This window comes from Gadus macrocephalus, chromosome 16, assembly GCF_031168955.1.
Source record: "Gadus macrocephalus chromosome 16, ASM3116895v1".
Taxonomy (NCBI): Eukaryota; Metazoa; Chordata; class Actinopteri; order Gadiformes; family Gadidae; genus Gadus; species Gadus macrocephalus.
In genome coordinates, this window is record NC_082397.1 from 1 (window position 1) to 16,112 (window position 16,112).

Below are 16,112 nucleotides of genomic sequence, written 5' to 3' on the forward strand. Positions count from 1 at the left end.
CACAGACAGTCCCCACACAGAGAGACAGACAGGAACACAGCCTGTCCCCACGCAGACAGACAGGCACACAGACAGTCCCCACACAGAGACACAGACCGTCCCCACGCAGACAGACAGGCACACAGACAGGCCCCACACAGAGAGACAGACCGTCCCCACGCTGACAGACAGGCTCACAGACCGTCCCCACGCTGACAGACAGGCACACAGACAGTCCCCACACAGAGAGACAGACAGGAACACAGACAGTCCCCACGCAGACAGACAGGCACACAGACAGTCCCCACACAGAGACAGACAGACACACCGACTGTCCCCACGCAGACAGACAGACACACAGACAGTCCCCACACAGAGAGACAGACAGGAACACAGACAGTCCCCACGCAGACAGACAGGCACACAGACAGTCCCCACACAGAGACAGACAGACAGGCTCACAGACAGTCCCCACGCAGACAGACAGGCACACAGACAGTCCCCACACAGAGACAGACAGACACACAGACCGTCCCCACGCAGACAGACAGACAGACACCCCCCCAAAACACACAGACAGACACCCCCCCACTAGGGCTAGGGTCAGGGCTAGGGTCAGGGCTAGGGTCAGGGCTCTGGTCAGGGCTAGGGTCAGGGCTCTGGTCAGGGCTAGGGTCAGGGCTAGGGTCAGGGCTCTGGTCAGGGCTAGGGTCAGGGCTCTGGTCAGGGCTAGGGTCAGGGCTAGGGTCAGGGCTCTGGTCAGTGCTAGGGTCAGGGCTAGGGTCAGGGCTCTGGTCAGGGCTCTGGTCAGGGCTAGGGTCAGGGTTCTGGTCAGGGCTAGGGTCAGGGCTAGGGTCAGGGTTCTGGTCAGGGCTAGGGTCAGGGTTAGGGTCAGGGCTAGGGTCAGGGCTCTGGTCAGGGCTAGGGTCAGGGCTAGGGTCAGGGCTAGGGTCAGGGCTCTGGTCAGGGCTAGGGTCAGGGCTAGGCTCAGGGCTAGGGCTAGGGTCAGGGCTAGGGTCAGGGTTCTGGTCAGGGCTAGGGTCAGGGTTCTGGTCAGGGCTAGGGTCAGGGCTAGGGTCAGGGCTAGGGTCAGGGCTAGGGTCAGGGCTCTGGTCAGGGCTCTGGTCAGGGCTCTGGTCAGGGCTAGGGTCAGGGCTCTGGTCAGGGCTCTGGTCAGGGTTAGGGTCAGGGCTAGGGTCAGGGCTAGGGTCAGGGTTAGGGTCAGGGCTAGGGTCAAGGCTAGGGTCAGGGCTAGGGTCAGGGTCAGGGCTAGGGTCAGGGCTAGGGTCAGGGCTAGGGTCAGGGCTAGGGTCAGGGTTCTGGTCAGGGTTCTGGTCAGGGTTCTGGTCAGGGCTAGGGTCAGGGTCAGGGCTAGGGTCAGGGCTAGGGTCAGGGCTAGGGTCAGGGCTAGGGTCAGGGCTCTGGTCAGGGCTAGGGTCAGGGTTCTGGTCAGGGCTAGGGTCAGGGCTAGGGTCAGGGCTAGGGTCAGGGCTAGGGTCAGTCAATACCTTTTGGATACCTGCCTGGAGGTCCAGCAGCATAACTCTACGCCATCATGTTTGCTGAAAAAGATGGTTTTAACCCTGAAATAAATAAATATATGGTGGATGAGACATAACACAATAGGTCCTAACCTCTGGGGACCTGTAGACCCACCCATGTCTCTCTGATGGACCCCCCTAGCTCCTCTAGTGCCCTGTCCCAGGGATTCGACGCCATCGCTTTCTTCAATGGCGCCCTCACTTTGTGGCGACCCCTCTACTCTGTGCGGCTGTGCTATTCATCCTCCTTCCCTCCCTTCTCATTCTGATGTTGATCTTCTCTGATGGCTCTCAGTCAACTCCTGTGAGAACTTTTAAACAAATCCCTTTATGCAGATCTCTGACCTTTGTCCTGTTCCAACCCAGGCACATTGGCCTGCTGAGGGTCAAAGGTCGCAAGATGAACCTGCAGAAGATCCCCCTGAACACAGTGAGGCAGTTCTTCATCCAGGACGTCGTGCTGGCGGACCACCAAGACCTGTTCACCGCCGGGACCCCGCAGGTCACCAAGAAGGTGGAGGACTTCTGCCAGGCCAAGGTGAAGCATGGCACGCACAGCCATACCCCACGCACAGCCATACCCCACGCACAGCCATACCCCACGCACAGCCATACCCCACGCACAGCCATACCCCACGCACAGCCATTGAACACTCAGTGTGACGACAAGATGAACCGCAGATTAAACAGGGCCGACCCCAATGCATCAAATAATACTTCCTGGCTGAACCAGAGACCACAAAACCTGTGTTATAAATGTCCTCAACATCTCTCCTCATGGCGTGCTCCCCTAGGTGGTGGAGATGTTGGATCAGGCAGAACGGGAACGACTGGGCTGCCCGCTTACTCCAGAGAAGCCTCTCATTCGTATCAGGGTACGAGTAGACAGGACATGGCTCATGAAGGAGGTGCCGCAGCCTCTCAGCAGCTCTGATCTCCTTCTCTCCCTCTCCAGGTGGATTACAGCGGCGGCTTCGAGGCCTTCAACACCTCGCGCTTCAGTCAGAAGTTTGTGGACCGCGTGGCCAACCCAAAAGACGTCATTCATTTCCTCCGACGGCGAGAGAACAAGGAGGCCGTCAAAGGTGATGCCCAGTAGAGCGCTCTGGCGGACCAGTGGATGCTTTAGGAGGCGGGTCCCTGGCCTCACCTCCCACCGTGTGCCCTGTGTTCAGATGAGATCGACATCGACTACAGCCGGCTGGTACGGACCACGGCCCTGGAGGGCCTGAGGGTGGAGGACCTGGTCAAACAGTACTTTGAAGCTGCTGAACAGGTACGCTGACCTCAGACCTCCAGGTACGCTGACCTCAGACCTCCAGGTACACTGACCTCAGACCTCCAGGTACGCTGACCTCAGACCTCCAGGTACGCTGACCTCAGACCTCCAGGTACGCTGACCTCAGGTACGCTGACCTCAGGTACGCCGACCTCAGGTACGCTGACCTCAGGCCTCCAGGTACGCTGACCTCAGACCTCCAGGTACGCTGACCTCAGACCTCCAGGTACGCTGACCTCAGGTACGCTGACCTCAGGTACGCCGACCTCAGGTACGCTGACCTCAGGTACGCTGACCTCAGGTACGCCGACCTCAGGTACGCTGACCTCAGGTACGCTGACCTCCAGGTACGCTGACCTCAGACCTCCAGGCACGCTGACCTCAGACCTCCAGGCACGCTGACCTCAGACCTCCAGGTACGCTGACCTCAGACCTCCAGGTACGCTGTCCTTAGACCTCCAGGTACGCTGACCTCAGACCTCCAGGTACGCTGACCTCAGGTACGCTGACCTCCAGGTACGATGACCTCAGACCTCCAGGTACGATGACCTCGGACCTCCAGGTACGCTGACCTAACAGAGACTGCACCACAGGCCAGACCTCGTGTTCCAGGAGCTGTAGGTACGATTCAAGGGTTAAAGATGGAGAGCATTGCGTTAGTATAGCCCTTGATGGGCGTCTGAAAGGGGGGGCCGGTGAACCGCCAGCACGTCGTCCCACCACATGCTGAAACAGACTAATGGAGGAGGGGGAAGGTGCACACTAAACTGCTAATCTAGAGACCAACACACATCATGCAGCCAAAACATTCACCCACACTGAACCCCCCGGTTCAGAATGTCAACACCCCATAGAATGTCCAATTCCTCTCGGCTCCCTCCTCGGTCTGTTCACCGTGGAGACGTGTTGCCTTCCTCCCACCTGTGGTGCACCGACGGGATGGGTTCCCAGAGGAGCTGAAGTGAGGAGAGGGTAGACGTAACCTTTAGGCCTGGTCCCCGTTCTGCAGAAGGTCCAGCTGTCCCTGCTGACGGAGAGCGGAATGGGGAAGGCCATCCAGGAGTTTGTGGACAAAGACGAGAAGGAAGCCATCGAGGAGCTCATCAGCTACCAGCTGGAGAAGACACAGCGCCACCTGCAGGGTCGGGGGGTAACCACGGAGCAGGACATCGACGCCGAGGTAGGGAGTCCCCTCACCCTACCCCTACCCCTCACCCTACCCCTACCCCTACCCCTACCCCTACCCCTCACCCTACCCCTCACCCTACCCCTCACCCTCACCCTACCCCTACCCCTCACCCTACCCCTACCCCTCACCCTACCCCTACCCCTCACCCTACCCCTACCACTCACCCTACCCCTACCCCTCACCCTACCCCTCACCCTACCCCTACCCCTCACCCTACCCCTCACCCTACCCCTCACCCTACCCCTCACCCTACCCCTACCACTCACCCTACCCCTACCCCTCACCCTACCCCTCACCCTACCCCTCACCCTACCCCTACCACTCACCCTACCCCTACCACTCACCCTACCCCTACCCCTACCCCTCACCCTACCCCTACCCCTCACCCTACCCCTACCCCTCACCCTACCCCTACCCCTCACCCTACCCCTACCCCTCACCCTACCCCTACCCCTCACCCTACCCCTACCACTCACCCTACCCCTACCCCTCACCCTACCCCTCACCCTACCCCTCACCCTACCCCTCACCCTACCCCTACCCCTCACCCTACCCCTACCACTCACCCTACCCCTCACCCTACCCCTACCCCTCACCCTACCCCTACCCCTCACCCTACCCCTACCCCTCACCCTACCCCTACCACTCACCCTACCCCTCACCCTACCCCTACCACTCACCCTACCCCTCACCCTACCCCTCACCCTACCCCTACCCCTACCCCTCACCCTACCCCTCACCCTACCCCTACCCCTCACCCTACCCCTACCCCTCACCCTACCCCTCACCCTACCCCTACCACTCACCCTACCCCTCACCCTACCCCTCACCCTACCCCTACCCCTCACCCTACCCCTACCACTCACCCTACCCCTACCCCTACCCCTCACCCTACCCCTACCCCTCACCCTACCCCTACCCCTCACCCTACCCCTACCCCTCACCCTACCCCTCACCCTACCCCTCACCCTACCCCTCACCCTACCCCTCACCCTACCCCTACCACTCACCCTACCCCTACCCCTCACCCTACCCCTACCACTCACCCTACCCCTACCCCTACCCCTCACCCTACCCCTACCCCTCACCCTACCCCTACCCCTCACCCTACCCCTACCCCTCACCCTACCCCTACCCCTCACCCTACCCCTACCACTCACCCTACCCCTACCCCTCACCCTACCCCTACCCCTCACCCTACCCCTACCACTCACCCTACCCCTCACCCTACCCCTACCACTCACCCTACCCCTCACCCTACCCCTCACCCTACCCCTCACCCTACCCCTACCCCTACCCCTCACCCTACCCCTCACCCTACCCCTACCCCTCACCCTACCCCTACCCCTCACCCTACCCCTCACCCTACCCCTACCACTCACCCTACCCCTCACCCTACCCCTCACCCTACCCCTACCCCTCACCCTACCCCTACCCCTCACCCTACCCCTACCCCTACCCCTCACCCTACCCCTCACCCTACCCCTACCCCTACCCCTCACCCTACCCCTACCCCTCACCCTACCCCTACCCCTCACCCTACCACTCACCCTACCCCTCACCCTACCCCTACCCCTCACCCTACCCCTACCCCTCACCCTACCCCTACCACTCACCCTACCCCTACCCCTCACCCTACCCCTCACCCTACCCCTACCTCTCACCCTACCCCTACCCTCTGGCCGCTCCCCCTCACCCTCACCCTACCCTCACCCTACCCCTACCCCTACCCCTCACCCTACCCCTCACCCTACCCCTACCCCTCACCCTACCCCTCACCCTACCCCTACCCCTCACCCTACCCCTCACCCTACCCCTCACCCTACCCCTACCCCTCATCCTACCCCTACCCTCTGGCCGCTCCCCCTCACCCTCACCCTACCCTCACCCTACCCCTCACCCTACCCCTCACCCTACCCCTCATCCTACCCCTACCCCTCACCCTACCCCTACCCCTCACCCTACCCCTCACCCTACCCCTACCCCTCACCCTACCCTACCCTACCCCTACCCCTCACCCTACCACTCACCCTACCCCTACCCTCTGGCCGCTCCCCCTCACCCTACCCCTTCCCCTCACCCTACCCCTACCCTCTGGCTGCTCCCCCTCACACGGTGCCTTTATAGATCCAGCGCTTCAGAGACGCCAAGAAGAACACCACTGAGGAGGAGCGGGAGAACAGAGAGGTACGTCCTCACCCACTCCTCCATGGATACGTCCTCACCCACTCCTCCATGGATACGTCCTCACCCACTCCTCCATGGATACGTCCTCACCCACTCCTCCATGGATACGTCCTCACCCACTCCTCCATGGATACGTCCTCACCCACTCCTCCATGGATACGTCCTCACCCACTCCTCCATGGATACGTCCTCACCCACTCACACCTGCACACAGTGATTGTGACCTCCTTCTCCTGATGCCCCTTGTCCTCCTCCTCCTCTTCCTCCTCCTCCTCCTCCTCCTCCTCCTCCTCCTCCTCCTCCTCCTCCTCTTCTTCCTCTTCCCCCTCCTCCTCTTCCCCCTCTTCCTCTTCCTCCTCCTCTTCCTCCTCAGGCCCTCGACCGGGCCCGGGCTCTCCGTCTGGACCGGGGGGAGGCCCCTCAGGACCCGATGGAGGAGCTGGGCGACGCCCACATGGACTCTGACGAGGGCGTGACCCCGCCCCCGGCCCCCACTCGTGGAAGAGGCAGCCGGGGGAGGGGCGGCAGGGGCAGGGGGAGGGGTGAGTTACCATGACGACCATAGTGACCTGGTTTATTTTACACATCCTGTTGGTACGTTTTAGAAGACATGGAGTCTGGAGCGCAGCAGGAGAAGTGTTGGATGCACAGGGCTGATATCAACTAAGTACTAACTAAGTACTGGTTAGGGTTAGGGTCACTAATGGCGCATTTCCACTGCAGGGTGCGGAACGGATCGGATCGCAAAGGTGCGGGTCGGGTCGCGTTTCCACCGCCAAAAGTGGGCGTGACCCGGACTTTGCCGTACCCGTTCCGACCCCATTCTAGGGACTCCTCCGTTGCGGTACCCAAAACGAGACCAGACGCCTGAAAGGGTACCCTGGAATTCTAGCTACACCCCCCCTCCGTTGATTGGTCGACAGAATCGTCACTTCCGGGTGACGTGGGGATAAAAACAAACAAACAGTAGCCTCGAGGTATTATTCTTTACAATTAACATGTTGCGTAAAAAGCTTGCTTGGGCTTACAAGGAGGTGGAGACGTTCGTCTGCATTCTTGCGGAGGAAGACGTTGTTTACGATGTTTACGTAGCTGCCGCGGCGATTGACATCCGGCCTACCATAAAGGGTACTGTCGGCGGTGGAAACGCGACCTCGGAACTGAGCTGGGCTATACTGCCCCCTCCCTACCGCCCCTTTGCGATCCGATCCGTTCCGCACCCTGCAGTGGAAACGCGGCATAACCCTAACCCTATCAACTAAGTACTGCCATATCAAGCTTTTATTATTGGTTAGGGTCACTAACCCTAACCCTATCAACTAAGTACTGCCATATCAAGCTTTTATTATTGGTTAGGGTTAGGGTCACTAACCCTAACCCTATCAACTAAGTACTGCCATATCAAGCTTTTATTATTGGTTAGGGTCACTAACCCTAACCCTATCAACTAAGTACTGCCATATCAAGCTTTTATTATTGGTTAGGTATGTTTCCATTGTATTAATGTTGCATTCCTTTAAACAGTTTAAGACGTAAAGGAACAAACATAACTACCAGAGGTAGGAAACATTGAAGGGGAACAACTGAAAAGGAAAGGTTAATCTATTGTGAGGAACACATGATGTCTCTAGGAAAGGCCTCCGGCCAATCAGGAACGAGGGAGGGCAGCACCTGGGAAGACGAGGGAGAAGGGAGACACGCCCACAAACACGACACTGTCGGACACAAACACAAACACGACACTGTCGGGCACAAACACAAACACGACACTGTCGGGCACAAACACAAACACGACACTGTCGGGCACAAACACAAACACGACACTGTCGGGCACAAACACAAACACGACACTGTCGGGCACAAACACAAACACGACACTGTCGGGCACAAACACAAACACGACACTGTCGGGCACAAACACAAACACGACACTGTCGGGCACAAACACAAACACGACACTGTCGGGCACAAACACAAACACGACACTGTCGGGCACAAACACAAACACGACACTGTCGGGCACAAACACAAACACGACACTGTCGGGCACAAACACAAACACGACACTGTCGGGCACAAACACAAACACGACACTGTCGGGCACAAACACAAACACGACACTGTCGGGCACAAACACAAACACGACACTGTCGGGCACAAACACAAACACGACACTGTCGGGCACAAACACATTACCGCTCACAACACAACGATGTACCGCGAGCGGTCATAACCTTGCTTATTACACCGCTACTTACAATTTATTTCATTGACTTATTATTGCTTTAATAAAAGTTTATTTTATTGCTTCGGTGGTTACAGTTGGAATAGCGTCCATAGCAACGGTCTGCAGGCCTTCTCCGCAGGGGGTTGTTACCGTGTTGGGTGATGGCTCTGGCTTCACTGCAGCAGTGAACCGTTAACAGAACCCTGTTGGGTGATGGCTCTGGCTTCACTGCAGCAGTGAACCGTTAACAGAACCCTGTTGGGTGATGGCTCTGGCTTCACTGCAGCAGTGAACCGTTAACAGAACCCTGTTGGGTGATGGCTCTGGCTTCACTGCAGCAGTGAACCGTTAACAGAACCCTGTTGGGTGATGGCTCTGGCTTCACTGCAGCAGTGAACCGTTAACAGAACCCTGTTGGGTGATGGCTCTGGCTTCACTGCAGCAGTGAACCGTTAACAGAACCCTGTTGGGTGATGGCTCTGGCTTCACTGCAGCAGTGAACCGTTAACAGAACCCTGTTGGGTGATGGCTCTGGCTTCACTGCAGCAGTGAACCGTTAACAGAACCCTGTTGGGTGATGGCTCTGGCTTCACTGCAGCAGTGAACCGTTAACAGAACCCTGTTGGGTGATGGCTCTGGCTTCACTGCAGCAGTGAACCGTTAACAGAACCCTGTTGGGTGATGGCTCTGGCTTCACTGCAGCAGTGAACCGTTAACAGAACCCTGTTGGGTGATGGCTCTGGCTTCACTGCAGCAGTGAACCGTTAACAGAACCCTGTTGGGTGATGGCTCTGGCTTCACTGCAGCAGTGAACCGTTAACAGAACCCTGTTGGGTGATGGCTCTGGCTTCACTGCAGCAGTGAACCGTTAACAGAACCCTGTTGGGTGATGGCTCTGGCTTCACTGCAGCAGTGAACCGTTAACAGAACCCTGTTGGGTGATGGCTCTGGCTTCACTGCAGCAGTGAACCGTTAACAGAACCCTGTTGGGTGATGGCTCTGGCTTCACTGCAGCAGTGAACCGTTAACAGAACCCTGTTGGGTGATGGCTCTGGCTTCACTGCAACAGTGAACCGTTAACAGAACCCTGTTGGGTGATGGCTCTGGCTTCACTGCAGCAGTGAACCGTTAACAGAACCCTGTTGGGTGATGGCTCTGGCTTCACTGCAGCACTGAACCGTTAACAGAACCCTGTTGGGTGATGGCTCTGGCTTCACTGCAGCAGTGAACCGTTAACAGAACCCTGTTGGGTGATGGCTCTGGCTTCACTGCAGCAGTGAACCGTTAACAGAACCCTGTTGGGTGATGGCTCTGGCTTCACTGCAGCAGTGAACCGTTAACAGAACCCTGTTGGGTGATGGCTCTGGCTTCACTGCAGCAGTGAACCGTTAACAGGACCCTGATGGCTTTAGCGCAGCAGAAGGAGAGGTTGGTGAGTCAGCCTGTCTCTCCGCCGGTCCCCAGGGGTTGCCGCTCCTGAACCGAAGGCCGCGGGGCGCGGTCGAGGCCAGAGGTCGTCCGCCGGTGGCAGCAGAAGCATCATGGAAGGTCTGCTCCAACATCAGGACACAGTCTGTTGCTTCTGTTTATCACTGTACAATATTCACCCATTCATTCACATAACCTGCATGATCACAATGGATCAACCAGTGAGCCATCCCCATCGGCAAGCTGTGAGTGGGCACCATTGTGTTCACTGGATCGGATTGTAGATCCAACCCCCCCACTGTGAGTTGATGACCCCCCCCCCCACTGTGAGTTGATGACCCCCCCCCCCCACTGTGAGTTGATGACCCCCCCCCCCCCCCCCCCACTGTGAGTTGATGACTCCCCCCCCCCCACTGTGAGTTGATGACTCCCCCCCCCCCCCCCCCCCCCCTCCCCACTGTGAGTTGATGACTCCCCCCCCCCCACTGTGAGTTGATGACTTTCTTTAGTCACCGCCCAGCGACCGACCCCCTCAGACCGACAGGGGGGGCCATCTTGCCTAGGTATCACCCCCCCCCCCCAGAGAAGGGGCAGGCGGTTTGAATAACAGGACCACGATAGGAGTCAGTGGGTTACACCTTGTGTAAGATCATGAGCTTTGATCTTCTGTGAGGCCGAGGGGGGGGGGGGCAGCACGGGGAGGGGCGGGTCACCAGTGGGGCCCCCCTCTGGACTCGGCTGTGTTAATATGGGGTCTATTGGGGCCAGGGGCTGGGACCCTGAAGGGGGGTATTGGAGTAATAGAGTATGTGGTTCAGTGGCCTGTAGCAGGGCCCCAGGGCTCCAGACCCCCCAGACCCCAGACACCAGGGCCCCTGACCCCCAGACCCCCCAGACACCAGACCCCCCAGACCCCCATAAAGTGAGGCCCGCTCCGTGCATTCCTGTCCGGGCCTCTAGGGGTCAGAGGTCAGCTTTGAACGGGCTGGCGGAGGTGAGAGCACTGCCACATAAATCTCCCTCGGAATGGGTTTTAGCTTTTCCCCCCTTTGGTTCATAAAGCATGAAGGCAGCATAGTATGGCGACACATTAGTGCCATAATTCACTAATGTGATAAGAGATGCATTTGAGCGTATTGTATTATTCCACACGCGTAGACGTAGATATTAACTGCGAGCGCGCAAAAGATCTCTGCGTGCGCGCAAATTAGTTTAGTTTTGCACTATGGGGGAGGGAACCAAGGCAGGGCGGGCTTTCCTATGATTGGCCGTTCCTGAAGCGCGATTTCTGATTGACAGCCCTCCTCAGCCCTCCTCTCATTCAATTCTGAATTGTACAGTAAATGGCTGAAACGATAGTTACGTATTGTAACTCCAGATCTATGAGTATAGGCGCAGCCTTTTAAGTGTCGGCCTCATTGTCCTTTAAATAGCTGAAGAAAAGCTGTTTATTGGGAGCAGAACGTCGCCGGCGCCCGACTATATCTGCGAAATGCGTCGTCGAGGCACGCCGCACGCGGACGTAATGAGGCCCACGCTGTTGGTGGGCGGGGATTACAAATCTTTCAGTGCTACGGCTCACACCTAGGGATAACCCAATAGCGATAGCCTTAAAAGGCTGCGCCTATGCTCATAGAATCTGGGAGTTACAATACGTAACTATCATTTCAGCCATTTACTGTACAATTCAGAATTGAATGAGAGGAGGGCTGTCAATCAAATATCGCGCTTCAGAAACGGCCAATCATAGGAAAGCCCGCCCTGCCTTGGTTCCCTCCCCCATAGTGCCAAAATTAAATTCGACCGAGAGTGCAAAACATCTTTCGCGAGAGGCTATTACGCGCGAAGAGGCTGTTTTGCGCACACAGAGGTAATTTGCGCGTGCGAGAGGCTGTTTTGCGCACACAGAGGTATTTTGCGCCCGCGCAGAGATCAGTTGCGCCCGCGCAGAGATCATTTGCACGCTCGCAGTTAATATCTACGCGTGTGGAATAATATAATACGCCCGAATGCGATCTTTTATCACATTAGTGAATGTAGGGATTGTATGTCTCTCTCTCTCTCTCTCTCTCTCTCTCTCTCTCTCTCTCTCTCTCTCTCTCTCTCTCTCTCTCTCTCTCTCTCTCTCTCTCTCTCTCTCTCTCCTCTCTCTCTCTCTCTCTCTCTCTCTGTCTCTGTCTCTGTCTCTCTCCTAACTCTCTGTCTCTGTCTCTGTCTCTCTCTCTCTCTCTCTCTCTGTGTCTCTGTCTCTCTCTCTCTCTGATTGAGCGGAAGGTGCGTGATTTGCGGAGCAGAGCGGAGCGTGTGTGAGAGCGATATTGAGAAGTTTTTGCGAACTTTTTTCATAGTTTTTTTCGGTAAATGTTATATATATGGTTGGGTGAAGGTTTTGCGAGGTGTTTGGTGGTTTTTGGTGCTACTTTGGGGTGTTTTTTCGCGATCGACCAGCGGCCGCTGGTCGGTGCGCCTAGAGTATGGCGGTGTTCGAGGGGCTCAGCCGCAAGCATGGCTTCAAGATCTCCACCACCTTCCCGTGTTCAGTGGAGGACTGCAGTCTGGCAGTGGCAGACGTTGTCGGGCACAGCAGCATCAAGTCCGCGGCCCGGATGAACGGAGGGGTCGTTATTTTTGTGGACAGCGTGGCCAAGGCATACCAAGTGGTGGAATCTGGGATCGTTGTGAATGATTTGTTTGTGTCCGTGTCTCCGCTTACAACGCCGGCAGCGAGGATTACTATTTCTAACATCCCTCCGTTCATCGGCGACGAGGTTCTGGTTCGGGAACTATCGAGGCACGGGAAAATAATGTCTCCAATCAGGAAGCTGCCGTCAGGCTGCAAGTCTCCCCTGCTGCGGCATGTCGTGTCACATAGACGGCAAGTGCACATGATTCTGAACAAGAAGGGACAGTGAACTGAGTTAGTTTTTCAATTAAGGGTGGATGATTTTGACTATGCTGTGTTTGTAAATTCTGGAACTCTGAAGTGTTTTGGCTGCGGGAAAGAAGGGCATTTAGTCAGAGCTTGCCCGGAAATAGCCCCAAAAATCGGCCTGAGCCTACTGAGGCGACAGCAGGCCCCTCCAAAGATGTGGACGCTGTGAGACAGCGGGCTGCAAGCATTGAGATCACAGAAGAAAATGTTGTAACTGCAAAGCAGTGTGGGGAAAATCCAGAAAAGGCTTTTCTATTATGTGTTGACAATGGAAAAAATAATGAGGGTGTTGTTCAGGAGAAGGGGGACAATGTTACAGAACCAGCAAAGAGTGTAGAGGCTGGGCCCAGCTCTGCTGCAGTAGAGCAGAGTGACAGTGAGGGTGGGTTGATGGAGGAGGAAGACAGTAGGTGTAAGGCTCCCCTTCTTAAAAGGAAACAGACCAGTGAAACCTGTGGCTCTAAAGCAAGAAAACAGCAGATGGGGAGGAGAAGGAGGTGCAGACAGAGTCTAGTGTGAAGAGACAGAGTCCAGTGAGGAGGAGGAGGAGATGGTGGACTGTGTAACAGACAGCCAGCCCCTCACTGACTCACCACTGGTTTCTGCTTCACAGCTGGATGGGATGTACTCAGTACATAGTATACAGGTGTTCTTGAAAAGAACAAAAAATATGAAGAATGTCCAGTATGATAAACATTTTGCAGACAAAAAAATGCTGTTGCTATCTGTAAAATCTCAGATGAACATCAGAGGGGAGGGAGGTTTCACTGAGAAGGAGTATTACAGATTGAAAAAAATTGGGCAGAGACTAGCAAAAGAGCTAAGCAATGTTGAAGATGAAGAGGGTATATAAAGCAGTGTGCCTGCTGTCTCTCATAACGTCAGCTTGAACGAGTCACTTTGCACTGTCAATGTGTTGTTGTTGTTTTTTTTAACTAAGTTTTATTAAGTGTGTTTATTTAGTTATTTATTATTTATTGCTGTCTAACCTAAAGTCTTTGTTGTCTGTGTTAAAACGTTAATTGTTGAAAGAAACGTTGAATAAAGTTTGTTTTTTTTCAAAATCAAAAAAAAAATCTGTCTGTCTCTGTCTCTGTCTCTCTCCTAACTCTCTCTGTCTCTGTCTCTCTCTCTCTCTCTCTCTCTCTCTCTCTCTCTCTCTCTCTCTCTCTCTCTCTCTCTCCCTAACTCTAGCTTTCGACCGCCCATCCCAGAGAGGCCCCCGGGCCGGAGCGGCCAAGTCTTACACAGAAGAGGTAGGTATCCCTCATCAGTGTGAATCCACTCCTCCCCCGTCGCCCCCCCCCCCCTAACAGAGGTTCTGTTCCAGGTGGTCATCGACGACTCTGACGAGGACTTCCCTGCGGCGGCGTCGTCCGGGCCCCCTCCCCGGTGGGTTGGTTCGATTCCCTCTGTAGCCTCTGACTGATGGGAGCCGTGGCTCTGTGCGTTGATCTGACCTCCTCCTCCCTGCCCCCTCCCAGAAGCTCCGCCTCCCAGGCTCCTCCCAGAGGCTCCGCCTCCCAGGCTCCTCCCAGAGGCTCCTCCTTCCAGAGCTCCAGCGAGAGCCAGTCGTCCAGGGGCGTAGCCTTTGATGACAGCGATGATGATGACGAGGTAGCCCCTCCCTCCGCCCCCCTCCTCACCTCGTTGATCCAGGACCACTCGGCTGGTAGCCCCTCCCTCCGCCCCCCTCCTCACCTCGTTGATCCAGGACCACTCGGCTGGTAGCCCCTCCCTCCTCCCCCCTCCTCACCTCGTTGATCCAGGACCACTCGGCTGGTAGCCCCTCCCTCCGCCCCCCTCCTCACCTCGTTGATCCAGGACCACTCGGCTGGTAGCCCCTCCCTCCGCCCCCCTCCTCACCTCGTTGATCCAGGACCACTCGGCTGGTAGCCCCTCCCTCCGCCCCCCTCCTCACCTCGTTGATCCAGGACCACTCGGCTGGTAGCCCCTCCCTCCGCCCCCCTCCTCACCTCGTTGATCCAGGACCACTCGGCTGGTAGCCCCTCCCTCCTCCCCCCTCCTCACCTCGTTGATCCAGGACCACTCGGCTGGTAGCCCCTCCCTCCGCCCCCCTCCTCACCTCGTTGATCCAGGACCACTCGGCTGGTAGCCCCTCCCTCCGCCCCCCTCCTCACCTCGTTGATCCAGGACCACTCGGCTGGTAGCCCCTCCCTCCGCCCCCCTCCTCACCTCGTTGATCCAGGACCACTCGGCTGGTAGCCCCTCCCTCCGCCCCCCTCCTCACCTCGTTGATCCAGGACCACTCGGCTGGTAGCCCCTCCCTCCTCCCCCTCCTCACCTCGTTGATCCAGGACCACTCGGCTGGTAGCCCCTCCCTCCGCCCCCCTCCTCACCTCGTTGATCCAGGACCACTCGGCTGGTAGCCCCTCCCTCCGCCCCCCTCCTCACCTCGTTGATCCAGGACCACTCGGCTGGTAGCCCCTCCCTCCGCCCCCCTCCTCACCTCGTTGATCCAGGACCACTCGGCTGGTAGCCCCTCCCTCCGCCCCCCTCCTCACCTCGTTGATCCAGGACCACTCGGCTGGTAGCCCCTCTCTCCGTCTCCCTCCTCAGCTCGTTGATCCAGGACCACTCGGCTGGTGAACGCTGAACTAACCCCTCTCTCCGTCTCCCTCCTCAGCTCGTTGATCCAGGACCACTCGGCTGGTGAACGCTGAACTAACCCCTCTCTCCGTCTCCCTCCTTAGCTCGTTGATCCAGGACCACTCGGCTGGTGAACGCTGAACTAACCCCTCTCTCCGTCTCCCTCCTTAGCTCGTTGATCCAGGACCACTCGGCTGGTGAACGCTGAACTAACCCCTCTCTCCGTCTCCCTCCTCAGCTCGTTGATCCAGGACCACTCGGCTGGTGAACGCTGAACTAACCCCTCTCTCCGTCTCCCTCCTCAGCTCGTTGATCCAGGACCACTCGGCTGGTGAACGCTGAACTAACCCCTCTCTTCGTCTTTCCCAATCAGGAGGATCCTTTCAAAGCGCAGAGGAGTCGTACCCGACGATAAGCTCACCAGAGACGGGTTTTCTTCTGAAGCTCTTGGGTTCCCCTCTCTACTGGTGGAGCTCCAGTGGTCCAGGGTGGGTTCCAGCTGTGTGGTGAACTGGGAGTACTGAGGTTTGGCTCCACTGCCAGGACCTCGAGTGACTCAGAGCCCGCCTCTAACCCTATCTCTAGGCCGATCAGGCCGACGTGTTCATACAGGAGCTTCCCTGGTCCAAAGGGTTGGTGACACACTCTGCAACGTTGTCCGTTAAGAGGAATAACACCGTCTGCTGTTTTAAGTTCCCTGACTGGTTTTGCAAAGAAAAATAAACAAAAAGTTGACTTTG

The 16,112-nt window shown here is 57.0% G+C and overlaps 1 protein-coding gene across 1 annotated transcript; it reads left to right on the plus strand.

Moving 5' to 3' along the window:
• Positions 1 to 1,773: 1,773 nt before the first annotated feature.
• On the plus strand, positions 1,774 to 16,112 carry mre11a (MRE11 homolog A, double strand break repair nuclease). The gene is made up of 12 exons (XM_060076132.1): positions 1,774 to 2,058; positions 2,315 to 2,395; positions 2,476 to 2,605; positions 2,696 to 2,796; positions 3,809 to 3,979; positions 6,116 to 6,175; positions 6,549 to 6,717; positions 9,867 to 9,950; positions 13,957 to 14,018; positions 14,093 to 14,154; positions 14,247 to 14,379; positions 15,746 to 16,112. Exons 1-12 carry the CDS (start codon positions 1,789 to 1,791, stop codon positions 15,785 to 15,787), a joined length of 1,365 nt encoding a protein of 454 aa, XP_059932115.1. The 5' UTR covers positions 1,774 to 1,788; the 3' UTR covers positions 15,788 to 16,112.